At 43.0% G+C, this 16,123-nt stretch overlaps 1 protein-coding gene across 1 annotated transcript; it reads right to left on the bottom strand.

The window, feature by feature from the left end:
* Positions 1–944: 944 nt before the first annotated feature.
* On the bottom strand, positions 945–14,738 carry esrrd (estrogen-related receptor delta). The gene is made up of 7 exons (XM_035385132.1): positions 14,593–14,738; positions 13,692–14,092; positions 10,598–10,714; positions 9,172–9,282; positions 4,678–4,839; positions 3,681–3,950; positions 945–1,755 (listed from the first exon to the last, which is right to left on the bottom strand). Exons 1-7 carry the CDS (start codon positions 14,649–14,651, stop codon positions 1,511–1,513), a joined length of 1,365 nt encoding a protein of 454 aa, XP_035241023.1. The 5' UTR covers positions 14,652–14,738; the 3' UTR covers positions 945–1,510.
* Positions 14,739–16,123: the final 1,385 nt, after the last annotated feature.

The raw sequence follows: 16,123 nt of genomic DNA on the forward strand, positions 1-16,123 counted from the left end.
GGGGGAGGTGTTGTGGAGCTGAGGCTGACTGCCGTCCCCTGCCCGCAGGGTGCCCGTGGCTTTAGGCCTTTTCTGTGCTTTGGAGCACCGACGCGGCCCGCGGACATTTTCACGTCTGTCTCCGCCTCGCGGTGCTTTCAGTCCCCGTCACCGCGGCCAGCGCCGCTGGTTCAGCAGAGTGCAGGTGAGCACGGGCTCTCCACCTGAGCATGGGCTCTCTACACAAGCAGGGGCTCTCCACCTGAGCAGGGGCTCTCCACCTGAGCACGGGCTCTCCACCTGAGCACGGGTTCTCCACCTGAGCATGGGCTCCACCTGAGCACGGTTTCCACCTGAGCACGGGTTTCCACCTGAGCACGGCTCTCCACCTGAGCACGGGCTCTCCACCTGAGCGCGGGTTCTCCACCTGAGCATGGGCTCTCTACACAAGCAGGGGCTCTCCACCTGAGCACGGGTTCTCCACCTGAGCATGGGCTCTCCACCTGAGCGCGGGCTCTCCACCTGAGCACAGACTCTCCACCTCAGCGCGGGTTCTCCACACGAGCATGAGATGTCAGCCGACGCTTCTGACGCTTCTTTTCCAGCTGGGTTTCTAAAGACACCGCTCAGAGGAAGTGCATTTCATGCATAGCTCAGCAGGCAGACCTGCGTGTGTCTGACCAACTAGCGAGGGGGTGCTGGTGCACAGGAAATCTTTCGTACCAGACGCAAATCAGAGAGACGTCAATAAAGCATTCATATAGGAGTGTGTGTGTCTGTGTGTGTAGGCCAGTTGGAATTGCAATGATACCCACCTGCCTGAATATGTATTTAGACATGTTTTTTTGAACTGTTTTCTATAAAGCTGTCAGTAAGCTGTGAATTCATTGAAATGTGCTTGTTTAGGAAAAAGTTAACAGAAACTTGATAGCCCCAATAGTTCCAAAAGCATTTTACTGATGTACATACAAATGGCAAGATTTCTCTTTAACAGCAACATTGTAATAAATAAATTAATTATGAGAACGAGCCCTGGTCTAAAGCAATGCAATGTATTAGTGTGACTCAAATAAGGCAAAAAATAGATACTCTGGTACAAAAGAGCCCTGTGTTTCCAACCGAATCTATGACTTGAATATGTAAGGTTGGCTGTTGCAATGTATAGCCACGCCTGTCCATTCTAAATTACAAACCAAACCAGCCTGAAGTCTTTCTTATTTATCTTAACATAAGATTTTTTTTTTCCGTTGGTGAAAACTGTAATTCCCATTTTTCTTCAACACAAAATTCTTTCTTTTCAAGACTATACATCTTAGTAAGAAAGAACATCTTGTGTTTGGGAAAAGCAGGAGTTGATTTTTTTTTGAGATTTAAAAAAATCTTGATATGAGGAAACAAAACGCATCTTTCAGTGTGTTGCCGTGCCCCATTGGCACGTAGTTTTTTTCACCAGGTTGCTCCAGCGGTGAGCCTCGATGGGGCACCTGGTGAATAAAACATTGCTGTGGCTCTGACGCGATTGGTAGGCGAATCACATCTTGGCATCGAGCATCTCCAGGAAGAGTTTGTGCATGGGCACCTGGCCCTCCAGGTGCAGCCGGCAGAAGGCGTCGACGGCGCGGCTGGCGGTCTGGCGCAGCAGCGGCAGGGTCATCAGCAGCTTGCCGGCGCGGTGGGGGTCCCCGGGGCTCTGCGCCCCCTCGTGCTCCTGCAGGGCCTCGTGGAGCCCGTCCTGGAAGTGCTGCACGGCCTCCGGGTTCTCCAGGCTCCCCGCGTCTGAAACCGGGCCAGGACAAGGTCACGGTAAGGTCACAGGGACAAGGATAAGGTCACAAGGGCTAGGACAAGGTCATGGGCAAGGTCACAGGGACAAGGACAAGGTCATGGGCAAGGTCACAGGGACAAGGACAAGGTCACGGGTGCCCCCGAGGTGTTCGGGTGGCTGCCTTCAGTTGCTAAAATCCCCCCCATTGGCTTTGAGCACAACCATGATTGCATCCTGCACCTCATTTGGAGTGAATGGACTGCGTGAGGGCAGATATCTGACAGATGGAGTGTGTGGGTGTTTTTGTCCCTTTTGTAAGATGCACAAAGCAAAGTGATGATCCCCCCCCCGCCCCCTCCATGCCAGCTAATGCACACTGACTGCACTGGAGTCAGGCTAACACCAGGAGACACGGCTAATGGATTTATGAATTCCTAAGATAGATTGCTGGAGCGGCCGGATGGATTTATTGATCTCTGCTGGAGGCATAAACGGCCCCCTCGCTGCTCTGGTATTGATTGGTTTCTCTGTATTCCACGGGGTCCCGGGAAAACTGCGGCGGGTGCGGGGCTGGGTGGGGGGGGGGGGGGATTGGGGGCAGTGCCTCTCAGAAATTTACATAAACTGATATCTTGCCTGAAATTGCACCCCAAAAACCAGGAGGTTAGCATGGAGGTGGTTGGTTAACGGCATTAGCTTATATCCAAAAGACATACCGGAACAAGTGCCAAGATTGAGAAAAAAGGCGCACACACTTGCTAATTGCGATCTTTGTGATTAAGATTAAATGTGTCAGGCTCAATAGAGGAAATATTTTGTCAAGAGCGTCCTGATCTCTGTGTTTTCATTAAGCGACTGTTCTGCTGCCACCTTTGTTGGCCTTCGCTGTACCCAGGATTTGATCAGAAGACAAGCAGTGGTGTTGCTGATGAGCCAGCATGGTAACCTCATGGTAAAATCTATGGCCTAATTCTTCACCTGGGTCTGAGGCCATAGAGTTAGAGGATTTATGGGAATTATATTATCTGAGCAGGTTAATGAACACTGATTGAATCAGTGATAATGAAAATATAATTATAAAAAACTATTTTTTAAAAATGTATCTAAAGTGAGTCCTGAAAGGCAGCTGATGGTGTTCCAGTTACACTTGAAGTCATTTTCTGGGCTCATTCCAACCGCTTATTTTTACCTCCTTGCATCTTTTCCTTGCATCCTTTCCTCGCTCCTCATCTCCACCCATGGGAGGACGCAAGAGAAGGCACCAAGGAGAGGACGCGAGGATGGGGGAATTGAGGAAACCTTGTATTAGGCAAATGGAATGTCCTTGCTCTTTCAAGGGTCAGTTTGAAGACACGGACGTGACGCATGAGGAGTGGTGGGTCCACAGGTCGATCATCACCCAAGTTCCAATAGAATCAAGTTGGAGGAAGACCCTTCATTTTTGGCTTGCAGTCCACGAGCTCGTAATCAACCATTGGGGGTCGCTAGAGAGCAAGGAACCACGGACCCACTGAACCCTCCCGTACCCTGGGTGACTTATAGAGCTACCAGCCACCGCTGACACTGGAGCGGTCCAGATTCAAAAGCCAGAAGAATAGAGAAAATAAGGTCTTATTTCAACGCATCACATCGGACACTTGTTTGATGTGAATTCCGAAGCTCAGGATCGCTCAGGGTACTGCCCATCAATGGGACCACTGTTGTTTTCTGACAAACAAATGCTGTGGTTGGGCAGACATTTTGCCGTTTTCACTCGATTCTTCCTGGAGGTGCATTTGTCAAACAAACACACGCATCTCTGGTGTCGGTCAGGACAGCAAGCGGTTGCTTTGCTGATGTCAGCAGCATGTGCCTCGACCCTTGCTGGTAAAGGGTGTGCGCTGTAAACAGACGTTATTTGCTAGCCGCGGTCGATTGGTTGCGTTGTTGGGCGTACCTGAGTTGGCCAGGGCGATGGCTTTGAGGGTGACCATCTCCTCGGGGCTCAGGCGCATCTGCTGGTACTTGGCCAGCAGGTGGCGCAGCGCCGTGTGGAGGTCCATGAGCCCGGCGGCCCGGCACTGGGCCCGGTCCAGCCGCAGGTTCTCCGCGAACACCAGCTCGTCAGGGGAGCCCATGGAGCGCGCAGCCACGGAGAGCACCAGGGCCTCCATCCAGCCGCTCTGCAGCAGGGCCATCTGGTCCACCAATGAGAGCGCAGCGAAGCCTGCGAAGCAGACGAGAGCCAATCGTAACACTGTGCTGGGAACTGCAGGGAGGGCTCAGGTTGGGATTACAGCTGACGGGGCTGGCTGCTGATTGGACGAGGGCTCAGGGGAGTGATAGAGCCCCCTGTTCCCTTAGATTAGAGGTGACAGGTATCACTGCTAAATCCGGGGTCCCTGGGCAGGATAGGAGGGGGCCTCTTAGAAAAATAATTAATTAACAGGTTTCAAGCGGTATAATCAGCTGGATCAATAAAGCCTGATCGATCACAGAGTGACAGGCGAAAAGTAAGCAATGCTGAGAGGATTACTCTCCCTCCATACCCACAAACAAGGAACCCGTCCTGTGATTGGATATGGGCTAATAAGCGTAAATAATTACAAAAAAATGTTTAGATGCTTATAATAATATGGTTATTATTACATCAGAGAACTATAATGACAATCTGCATTATAGGACACAATAATAGTAGTAATAATAATAATAATAATAATATTATAGAATAATATAGCAACTTTCATATCTGCAGCCCAAAGTGCATCACAGAAAACAAAATAAATACAAATCATCTAGAAAACTAATTTTGATATCCCACCCAGCTGTATATCTATTGTGAAACACTACTAGTACTTCATTGGCATGTCCTCTGTGCATTTTAAACATGTACTGATAATATTTCCCCATTGGTAAGTGTTTCTTTAACAGAGCGATTCGGCTCACGTGGGTACCTGGGATATGCTTGGCCCAGCCAATCAAGACGAGCAGCTCCCGGTTCAGGAGGTCACACAGGGTCATGAGGGCTCTGAGGTTGACGTCCTCGGTGGAGCTGTCGGACGTGGCGCGGACAGGGGCCGGCTCCATCGCCAGAAGCTGAGAAATGACCTTGTTCCCTGTGGGAGGACATGTGATCACACTGATCTCAGATCAGCCAGAAAGCCGCACACAATATCTGTACATGAATCTCTTCACTGATTTTAATAATGGGCACACCGAAATGCATACTATAGTGCTGTGAAAATTAATTTCCCCCCTTCCTGATTTCCTCTATTATTGGATATTTGTTACACTGAACGGTTTCAGATCATTAGACCAAATGTAATATTAGACAAGGGGAACCTGAGTAAACACAAAACACATTTTTATAATTATTTCAATTATTTAATGAAAAAAGTTATTCAACAGCCATATTACCTATGTGAAAAAGTAATTGCCTCATTAAACTTAATTACTGGTTACACCACCGTTAGCAGCAAAAACTGCAACCAAATGCTTCTTATAATTTGATACCACATCGCTGTGGAGGAATTTTAACCCACTCTTCTTTGCGGAACTGCTTTAAAGACCTGCTTTTGTGTTTTGGATCATAGCAGCGTAACCAAATTACACTTCAGCTGTTGGTGTGACGTTCTTACTATGAAATTCTGCATTTGCTTCACGCCAGAAATGGGACCTATGTCATCTAAAAAGTTCCACTTTTGCCTCATCTGTCCATAGAACATTAGCCCAAAAGGCCTGTGGATCATCCATGTGTTTTGTTGCAAATGTGAAATGAGCATTGATGTTTCTGTTGGATAGCAGTGGCTTGTGTGATATATTTTGTCAGAAGATCTGAAACCACTCAGTGTAACAAATATGCAATAATAGAGGAAATCATTTTTCACAGCACTGTTTAGGTGGCATGGCACCTCATTTGAGGGATACCTTGAAAAGTAGCCATATATAACACCTTACTGAAATACCTATTATGATTAGCACTACTTTTACTAAATACTAATTTACAATATGTACAGTATATGTGTGTGTGTATGTTTGTATACACACACACACACACACACACACACACACACACATACAGTGGTATGTAAAATGCACCCTGGACCCCTGGTCAAATAGCATGTTTTGTTGATTTTGTGAGTGTAAAGAAGTTTACAGAATCTCTGCAGGGAACAAACTTAAACATGACATATTTCTGTAAGTTTTTATGCACAACTACTTTTTATTTGCTTGAAAAAAGAACATATTAGGCTAATCAAAATAAATTCACCTCCATGCTTAATGGTTGGCAAGGTGTTTTCTTCTTTAAATGCGTCTTTGGTGTTTGTGGCCAGAGTAAAAATTTTTGTTCTATCAGTCCACAGCACTTTGTTCCAAAATGTATCTTGCTTCTCTAAGTGTTGCATACTTCAAACGTTTACTTTTGTGATGAAAGGTTCCTTTCTGATGACTATTCCATGCAGATAATTTCTGTGTAAGTAACGCTGCACGCTAACCGGTAACTCTGGTGCCACTAAAACCTTTCTGCAAGCGCACTGATACTTGGGGTTTTTTGTTGTTGTTTGTCTTTGTATATCTGGGATGGGTAATTTTCAATTATTTCACAGATCAAGTGATCCCACAATGCGCTCAATTCTGAGTCGATTCCTAGCATGGAGAAGAATCTATTTTTAGAACACATCTTGGCCAGGCAGAACCACTTCCTCTACAGAAAATGCATGTCAGCATAAAGCACATCAGGACCCAAGTTTTCCCATCATAGCAAAGTCTTAATGCTAAGCCTATGGTGTCAATTAACACAATAAATGTCAGATATGATGCAAAGAATTTTATTCTCAGCTCACAAATGTTGCGCGCCCACAAAAACAACAGCTTGGCTGAATACTCAATTCTGATTGGCTGTGAAGTGTGTAATACTTTTCCATATCTGCCTGGCTATGAAGTAGCACCTGCAAGTTCATTCACTGTTCTAAATGAATGCACATCTGTCTGGGTTGATAAATAAAGTGGAAATTTGTAAGCAAGCAAGGCAACAGTTACAATATCATACTTGCAACTGTGTCAGCTTGTTGCCAATGAATGACTGTATAGAGTAGCTAGTCTAGTTATAGCTTGACTATGTTTATAGTATAGTATAGCCCCTGTTTTGAATATAATTCAGTAGCTAGCTATCTGTGATAACAAACATGCTGTGAGACCATTCTGACTTAAAACCAAACTGAATTTTGATTTTAGCGTGGCAGGGATTGGTTTCTGGGAGAGGTTCAGGGCAATCGGAGGATCATGCCTACTGGGAAAAAAGCACACTTTAAATACCTCGGCTAATAGGTGATGCACTCCAGGTGCGTGTGCCTACCTAACCAGTAGACGTGGTCCTCCGATTGCCCAGAACCCCTCCCACAAAACGAGCCCTGCCACAATTAGGTAACTCAGTTGAGGTAGGCCTATAAAAAAATATGTGTTTGTTGCTAAGTGGTACAGGGTATGACGTATTTGCTGGAATCCTTAAGTAACGTTTCCTTTACCGTCGAATCACATACTTTGAAACAAATGTTTTATTACAGTAGTAATAGAGGTGGTATATTCCCTAGTGCAGGGCATTAAAACTGGGTCATGCTCAGCTCATCAGACATTATCCCGCTTAGCCTATACAATGGCTCACCAATAAAAAGCATAATTGCAATCAAAACATGCATTTCAAAATGTATACTTGCTCTATTTTATGTTTCATCTTTTTTTTACATATGATACATTAATCAATAGAACCAAGTTCCAACACATAGTTGTACATACATAGCCTTCATGAGAAAATAAAAAAGTGCCCATCTTACCCATCCCTAATCAGAATAAGCAGTCTATAAGACTATAAGCAGTTCTTTCAGAGATTTTTCTCAGTCTTTGAGATCTTGTTTTGACTTCAAAACTTCCCCATAACCTCTTAATGTTGTTTCTGACAGTGGAAATGCCTAGCTGAAAGCAAAACTATTAATCTTTAATAACTATTCAAACATTAATATTAAAAACTGTTAAAATATTAATCAAAATATTAACCAACTGGACATTTTCACATGCTAAATTTACTGTTTTATTTTTTCAATTAAATTAAATTCAGCAACTAAATAGTAACATTTATTTAAATATGGGTCATACCTTTATGAGACTGTAATAAGTTCATTTTAAATGTGAATATAGGATATATATGTTGAAACATGTTAAATAAAGATATATCACTTCACTTAACTTTTTCTTTTTTTGCATGGACATCAAATTTTAAGTGCTGGCTAAGCGTAAATTCTCTAAAATCTTTATTCATATTGGCTTTAATTGTGTCTGGTTGAAGCAATTGGGGAAAATGTATTTTTAAAATCAGTGTGTGACATGCGAAAGGGTTGTCTGGTTCAGTGATTTTTTCAGACCGTATTCTCTCTCAGCGAGATGATGAAATCTACAGCAGATTGACATCAATAAATCATCGGCTGCCAGACTGCTGCCCCTTATTACCGTGGGATAAATATATCATTTGCATTCCATTTTTTGGGTGAGACCTGTTTCTTTTTTTTTTTTTTTTTAAAGATGGCATTCACCCCACATGGGAGGGTGCTGCCCTTATCTCCGGTAATTTGGCCTCTAATTTTAGGAATTCCCATAGCCAAGGCCAGGCCACACACCGACTGTCACACACGGATCTCTGCACGTTCCTTAGAACTACTGAACAGCGGTCATCCCGCTGAGACAGTGAAGCAATTGTAAAAAATGCTTTTAAAGAAATAGAATCCCAACTTCAGCAGTTAAAGCTTGTTTGAAATCCAGAGAAAAGTAAATTAATGACGTCCAAGACAAAACTGCATAGTCTTGCCTCCATACAAATGATGCACGAAATTCAAATATCTGGGCTTTTTACTTAGTAAAAAGTTAAAAACTAGTTTCTGCCACTTTGTTTATCAGTACCGGATAGAGGTGATGTTTTATACATGAATGCCTGCACCACCTCACTTCATGCTGGACACTTTTTACCATGGTTTGTTAAGGGCTATAGATCACAGACATGTTGCACTCTCTGCAGAAGTGAACTGACCCTCTTTGACTGTCTGTAGGCTGCTTCACTGGTGAACTTTCATTTATAAAGCAATCGTTAGTCAGCTCCCTTTTTTACCATGGTTCATACTTCGCTTTCACATCATAAGATAAATTAACATAAATTAACTCATTACTGATCACCTACATAATGTAATTGATATTTTGACATTAATTAGGAATACATGTTTTATTAAAGTTTACTTTTGTATTGTACCATATATTAATTAAAATATATTACTTTTTTTGTAGATTTTTGCCTTTTCTAGATCTTTCCTTCGCCTGCTAATTTCAGTTTCTTTCAGCATGGAGCTTAGGACCCTGTAGTACCCCCCCCCCCCCCAACCTCCCCCCTCCCGAGATGGTGTTCTCACGTGTGGGTTTGACTGGCAGTGAGTAAGGGGCTTTCATGAAGAGGGACGCCCCAGAATCTGCCCTCCTCTTGTACTTCTGCCGACCTCCTCTGACCCGGTCCATCCGAACCCCTGTAAAAACAAAACCACATTTCTAAATGACTTTTTTTTTTTTGGCCTTCTATTGCAGTTTTAAAAAATTGCCCTATATTCACCAAAAATTCCATATGTGATGTGATATCATTACGGAAAATTAGCCACATACACAGCATTTCGTTTGGGTTCTTGACTGGAAAGGTAAACTGAAAATAAGACTCAGTTTGCAGTCTCTGCAGTCACATGATATCACATCACGTAAACTGTCCTGTCTGTCCCCTTTCAGAATGGTTCCTATGGAGCCCCTTTTTCAGGCATCTTCAGTTCTGGGCAGTGTTCCAGATCCATCTCGCACACTACATTAGTATGTACTGCCAAGCCTAATGTTGAGTATGCGGATGTGCAACACAGGGAAAATTGATTCAGTTTTGATTGCAGTTTGGGCCACCACCATGCCAGAACCTTTGACCTCACTAGGAAGAGACTTGCTTAATTACATTGAATCGAACTCTGCTAGCCAGGACTTCTGGGAACTGATGCATGCTTTACTATGCTGCATAAAAAAGCAGATATGAACTTCTGCACTATGCCTTCTTACCAGTACTCAAGCATTTTTGAACATCACCCACAAAGTGAATTCTTTGGTGCACCTTGCTGATGTGCAAGTCGCAGGATATGACTGGAAATAATTTTGAAATAACAATGAAAATGGAGGGCAGATATGGAAGAATCACAGAATCACACAACCACTGCTTGATTGAACATCTGTACGGTAGAAATTCAACAGCTTTTATAAAACTCTTAGTTAAAGCCATGAACAGACCTTAATAAAGCAGTGAAGAAGCCAATGGCCTGTTTTGTTTGTCTTCATTGCTTGAACTAGAATGACCATTTTAACAGGAACTGCTTTTTCCCACTTCCTGCTGACTCAATTGTCACTTTCTTTGACAAAAAGATAGAGGGGCTTGCATTCAATCGACACTTGTTTTCAATCTGTGATGACTGTTACATGTAATCTCTAAATGAGCCTCATAGAACACCTATAATGAAAAATGCGTCATTAATTAAATTGATATGATTGACTGAGCCAGGTTGAGCAGTTTGTTTCAGTTCAGCTACAGTGAGCCATCTGTGATTGACACACTCACCCTCTCAGCTGCAGTGAGCCAGCTGTGATGGACACACACTCACCCTCCACAGCTACAGTAGGGTACAGTAATCCAGCTGTGATTGACACACTCACCCTCCCCAGCTACAGTAGGATACAGTAATCCAGCTATGACTGACACACACTCACCCTCCCCAGCTACAGTAGGGTACAGTAATCCAGCTGTGACTGACACACACTCACCCTCCTTCATCATGCCGGCCCTCAGGCACTTCTGAAAGCGGCAGGCCTGGCAGGCCTTCCTCCTTCTCTTGGTGATCTCACACTCGTTCATCACTGGGCAGCTGTATTCAATGTTTCCTGGAACAAGAGATGAGCACCCAAAGAGATGAGTCCCTTAGAAGGTCCTGTCTCCTCCTGTAGCGCCTTCTGAACACTACCCTCCCTGGGTCTACTTTTCCTTGCTCATGGATACGGCAGTGAGAAGGCAGTGCAGAGGTCTGTGATCACACTAAAACCATCCTCATACTGATCAGTCCCACATAGTCACATGCAGTGGGAAAAGAGGAGCACTTTTGGTGACAGGCAGTCATTAATGGGACGGGGAGGCTAGGTCTTCCGTGACTCTGCTCAGTGCTGTTGGCCATGCGTATGATCAGATGGCACTCAAACGTCAGGGGCAACAGAACTCACACTCAGCGTACGCCTGCCAAAAACAAGGACCCGTTTTTTTGGCTGGACCGCAACAGCGGGGCCAGCCCTACAAACGCGAATGTCTCTGACTGACTGAGTGACTGAGTGATGAAGTTACACCACTGGTCGGCCGAGTTATGAAGCTACACCATCGGCCAGATCACGTGTGTTAGGTCCAGCCATATACTCGGTTCCCTAGCCTTGTTTTTTAGGAAAAGCCGTAGCCCTGAAAGCAGTCGCTGGTATGTGGGGTGTGGGCCGTGGGCCGTGGGCCGGGGGCCGGGGCTCCCGACCGGTCGATTCCGTGCCGCTCAGATGGCGTGCCGCTTCCGTTCCCCATTCCCGCCGTGTCCGGAGCCCTCGGCACATTGAGCGTTCACACAGAAATCCATAGGAGTCCAGACCAAACACCGCCATCGATCGCCACTGTCACACCAAGCCTAATGACCGCGGTAAGTGTTGAAAGTTGGGGCTTGCAAGACAAAAAGGTTTTAATAGATTATTGACGACTCTCTCCTGCCCATTAAGACCCGGACAGGCAGGCGGGGGTCTCTCTTTTTGGGCGGCTAAACCGGTGATCAATGGCCTCCAGTCAAAAATTACTGTGTGATCAGGATCTTAGGCGTTAAGGCCAGAGCACCCAAACTTCAGTCCTTACAGTGCAGCACATCTCTCCCTTTTAGTAATGCTATCCCTGGGCATAGTTAATATCAATGGTCTTAAAACCCAAAAACAAAACTCAAATAAAACATTAATGTGGTGCATTTTCTTTCACATTAGGAACATTGTGAATAATTAAACTGTTACCTATTCACAGAATAAAAAAATAAGTGACGTAAACATTTGTAAACATTGCCAATCTAAACATTTCTTTAAGTAAGTGAAAAATAATTGCTGCCAAGTGTCCATGTGACATATTCAAATTATTATTATTATTATTGTTGTTGTTTTTATTATTATTATTATTATTATTATTATTAATAATAATAATAATAATAATAATAATAATAATAATAATAATAATATATTTATTTCTAATTTCTTTTTTTTGTTTATATATTTCATTTCTACAATTCATTATTTTGATAAGGTGGTAAAACAGGCCCCTGAAATAAAGACTTACTTTTAATTTTTATTATTTACCATTACAATAAATTACCCTCTCTCTGATTGGCCACACACAGAATATTGCACTTACTATCCAACTCTTTTTCCAAGGGAAAATGCCAACACAAATGCATCACTTAAAACTGCTTACGGTATGCTGATCATCTTGTTTGCATCGACCCAACCATGTTGAAACAATCATGAATTGTCACACAGCGCAATGAATTTGGAAGGTTGCAGGTTTGAATCCCTAGAGGAAAGCTACAGCTACAACCTTGAGTGAACTGCAGTACTTAGTAAGCATCCAGCTGTATTAATGGACATTATAGAAAACTGTATACTTTGGAGATTGGCTTCAATAAGGTTATCTGCTAAACAAAATAAAAAAGAAAGACATAAAAAAGGTATTGGTAGCTAAAATTTGGCATTTCATGAACAGTTAACAGTAAGCTATATTCATTTTTCAGTTTTAAATAAAAACAGCCAAATGTGTCGTGTATAGTTCACATTTGCAAATACTCTGTAAATGTGAGTATTTGTATAGGCCATTATAAATAGGCCACATTATGGTAACCATGGTAAATTACAGGATTTGTATCACACCTAATAAAAACAGTCGCAAAAACCCGAAACAGCCAGCCATAATAAAAAAATATATATTTATTTATTTTTTAGCATGGGCAACTTTAGTAATAATTCAAATATATTTTAGGTTTTAATCCTAATTTTACGGATTCCGTTTTATTTACATAATATAATAAATCAATCACTGGCGTAGACTAAGCAACTCCACTGTTGTTCGGGAAGGCCACTTGTTAAGAAAGAACATTTAGACTTCGCTGACTTCGGAGAGCTCTGTGTGGTTTATGCTAGGCTATATAAAAATGAACACATACCGAAAACAAATTATTTGACTTTTTGTGTGGCTAATGGTCTAGCTTTTATGGGGTTATCTGCTGTCTTCCAATATCAAGCACATTGAGTCTTCACACGAAAATCAATCGCATAACAGAGGCTGGGGGCTGGCAGGAAACTATTGGAAATCTGATTTCTGCTCCAAATCTGACGCATTTACTCAATCCCCTCTAATAGATTATTGATCACTTTATTAATTAAGATCGGAAAAACTTGGCCATGCCCTAGATCCACTTTGCGAACACAGATCATCGTTTGAACAGCAGACTATTTAAGCACACATTTTGCAATAAATATTAGAAAATAAATGTTTTATTCGGTAACGCTATAACGCTCAAAACATAACATTTGTGCATAGCTTTCACCATCTTTTCCGGAGTAATCACTGAAAATGAAATCTGATTGCAATTTATTCTATTTAAGTAGGCTACTGAAGTCCCAAAAACAAACTATAAACCCAAACTATTCTACTCTCAGGAAGACGTTAATCAGCGAACGGCCACGAGGACACTTCAGCCTTAGACACTTATATTTTTAAGGAGTTCCAACTACTTCTATGACTGATTAACTTAGTTATACGTGTTCATCTGCTTATCCACCAGATGCACGTGCGCAACTTTACCTTGTATGGTTCTTTTGAAAAAGGCTTTGCAAGCCTCGCAGGATGCTACTCCATAGTGGTAGCCAGATGCGAAGTCGCCGCACACCAGACAGAGTCGTTTGGGTCCGGAGCTGAGCGCTGTCATGTAGTTGCACTTGAGGATGGACTCTGCCTGGGAGGACAGCGGCGAGATTGACTCGGAGCTGAAGCGTGGTGCGCTGCACGAGTCAGGTGCAGCGCAACCGCCGCTGCCGTTGCTGCTGGAACTCGGTGATTCCGGGTCCAGCGAGCGGCTTTGCGAGAACAAGCTGTAGCCGCTGCTGTCTGAAGTGGACCCCGGGCTAAACGGTGTGGTGCTGTCCAGGGCGAAGGTAGGGCTGGGCGGGTCTGCTTTGACAGATGGGTCGCAGGGGGACGGAGACCTGTCAAAACAGATGGGATTGAGATCCTTCAGATGAACAAAATATTAACTGCATGTGAACAAAATATAGTTTATCATCATAAATTGCGCAAGAAAGAAAAAGAAATAACGAAAAAACGACTTTTGCCTTCACGTCCTCAAATAGCATTTGAATTGAAACTACAGGCTACGTGGGGTTATACAAAAGCAGGTGATTACCAGATCTTAGAAAGTGCTCTGTTACAATTATTGATACGTTTTTCTTTAACAGGTTCGTCAAAACTGCCTTTTGCATCGAAACAGTCAGCAACTCTCAGGGTGACAGTGCTATTATAAGTGTTTAAAAGTTATTATTGGCGTTCTGAGGATAAAAGAAAATTCATGAACTAGCCAATATTCTGACACATACTACTACTAGCCTACTACTACTACTACTACTACTACTACTAATAATAATAATAATAATATTCTACGTTAAATATCACTTTCTTTAATAGAGATTCTTTAATGGAAGAAACTTACTGGCTGTGCTTATTCAGAAAGTGGAAGTTCTCAGTTAGGCAAAAATCCTTTAGGTCCATGTCGTGAAACTCCTCAGACAGATCTTCAAGCTTTCACTGGAAAATCCTGGCGCGGGACAAGTCGAGTCACTCCGCCTGTGTTTATGGGCTAAGATCAGAGGCAGCCTGCGCATCAGGTTTATTTATCTGATGTGTCATATTAGCGAAAAGGGGCGGTCTGAAGCCGCCTAATCCGAACGCAAGCGATAAGACCCTATCAGGCTCCTATCGTTGGCTGATAGCTAAACATTATATTTGGATACAGCCAACGAGTTTAATATAAAGTTTACATTTGTGCAGATATTTCGCTTTCAGTTCTCTACTATGTATCCCATAAATTAATAGAACGAGGTATCGTTCAGCTAACGCAATATGTAGGCTATTTTGTGTCTGGGGTGTAGTAAATTCCATTATAGGTGCTGCTTGAATGCTTGCCAAAATTAACATGAGTGTGTATAATAAATTACAATGGAAATTTTTTTCACTGGTAACTTGGTGGTGACAGTAGACTACTGTAACAATTGGGATTTCGTATGTTTCCGTTGAAAAACTATTACTACTACAAATAATAATAATATTCATTAATATTAATATTCCTATTATTATAATTATTATTATTATTAGCTTTGCTCATCTTGCACATTTTGGTCACTGGTAGGCCTACTGATAAGTTATCAGTATTTTCGAATCTAGGTGCAGTGTAACTTGATTAAAAGTCGAAATAAAACCATCAAAGAAAAAATAGGTCATCCTGTTGATCCTGAAGCGCTACACCTTTCTGTATTTGTTCGCTTTCCTGTCCAAGTCACATTTCCCGTGTCTTCCCGTGGAACTTGCTCTTTTTCCCTTACTCTTCTTTTTTCCACCGCCTCCCCCCCGCACCCCCCGCTCGGTGTTTGCTGTAAATAAACACAGAAACGGCGCTCCTTTCAGACGCCAGCTGGGGCCGACGAGGACGCTGAGAAACGATGAGAAACAGCGCTGCCCGTATCCCCTGACGCAGCAACTTCCTGTTTCACCGCCACCTCTCTCCTCTCTGTTGCTTCTCAAAACAAGGCTCGAAATCACCTGAAGAAAACAGTTTTTGCGTCGTAGGTGGTAATCATTGTCGCTTTGGTTGTCTTGAGCCTGCATTGTGTGACTGATTTCAAAACAAACTGATTTACCGTGCAGCGTCCAGGATAAACACCGCTGCTTGATGCAGGTGCGCGTATAATGTAGTATCAGAAAATAGTGTGATGTTTTGATTACTTTAAGAGACTTTGAGTGAAAGCTGGGGGATTTTAACAAGTGGGATTTTGTAAAGCATCACAAAGCAACGTGTCTAATTATATTGAGTACTTGAGAGAGTTAGGATTTGGTGAGATCCACAGCTCAGGGGGAATTGTTGGAACTGTTAGTTCTTTTGCCAGGAAGATGCTAGGTGTGCAATATTCAGATCCGGTATTGGAAAGTCACGCTCTCTGTCGGAGATGCCTACCTTGGGGCCTAGC

Source organism: Anguilla anguilla, chromosome 12, assembly GCF_013347855.1.
Source record: "Anguilla anguilla isolate fAngAng1 chromosome 12, fAngAng1.pri, whole genome shotgun sequence".
NCBI lineage: Eukaryota > Metazoa > Chordata > Actinopteri > Anguilliformes > Anguillidae > Anguilla > Anguilla anguilla.

Bases quoted from the DNA above. Each gene is read 5' to 3' on its own strand.
- esrrd (XM_035385132.1), bottom strand. From the start codon at position 14,651: ATGGACCTAAAGGATTTTTGCCTAACTGAGAACTTCCACTTTCTGAAT. The intron at 4,840-9,171 runs GTGAGAACACCA...GTCCTCCCACAG, and splicing joins ACTGCCAGTCAAACCCACAC to GGAACAAGGTCATTTCTCAG. The intron at 3,951-4,677 runs GTACCCACGTGA...TCTGCTTCGCAG, and splicing joins CTGGGCCAAGCATATCCCAG to GCTTCGCTGCGCTCTCATTG.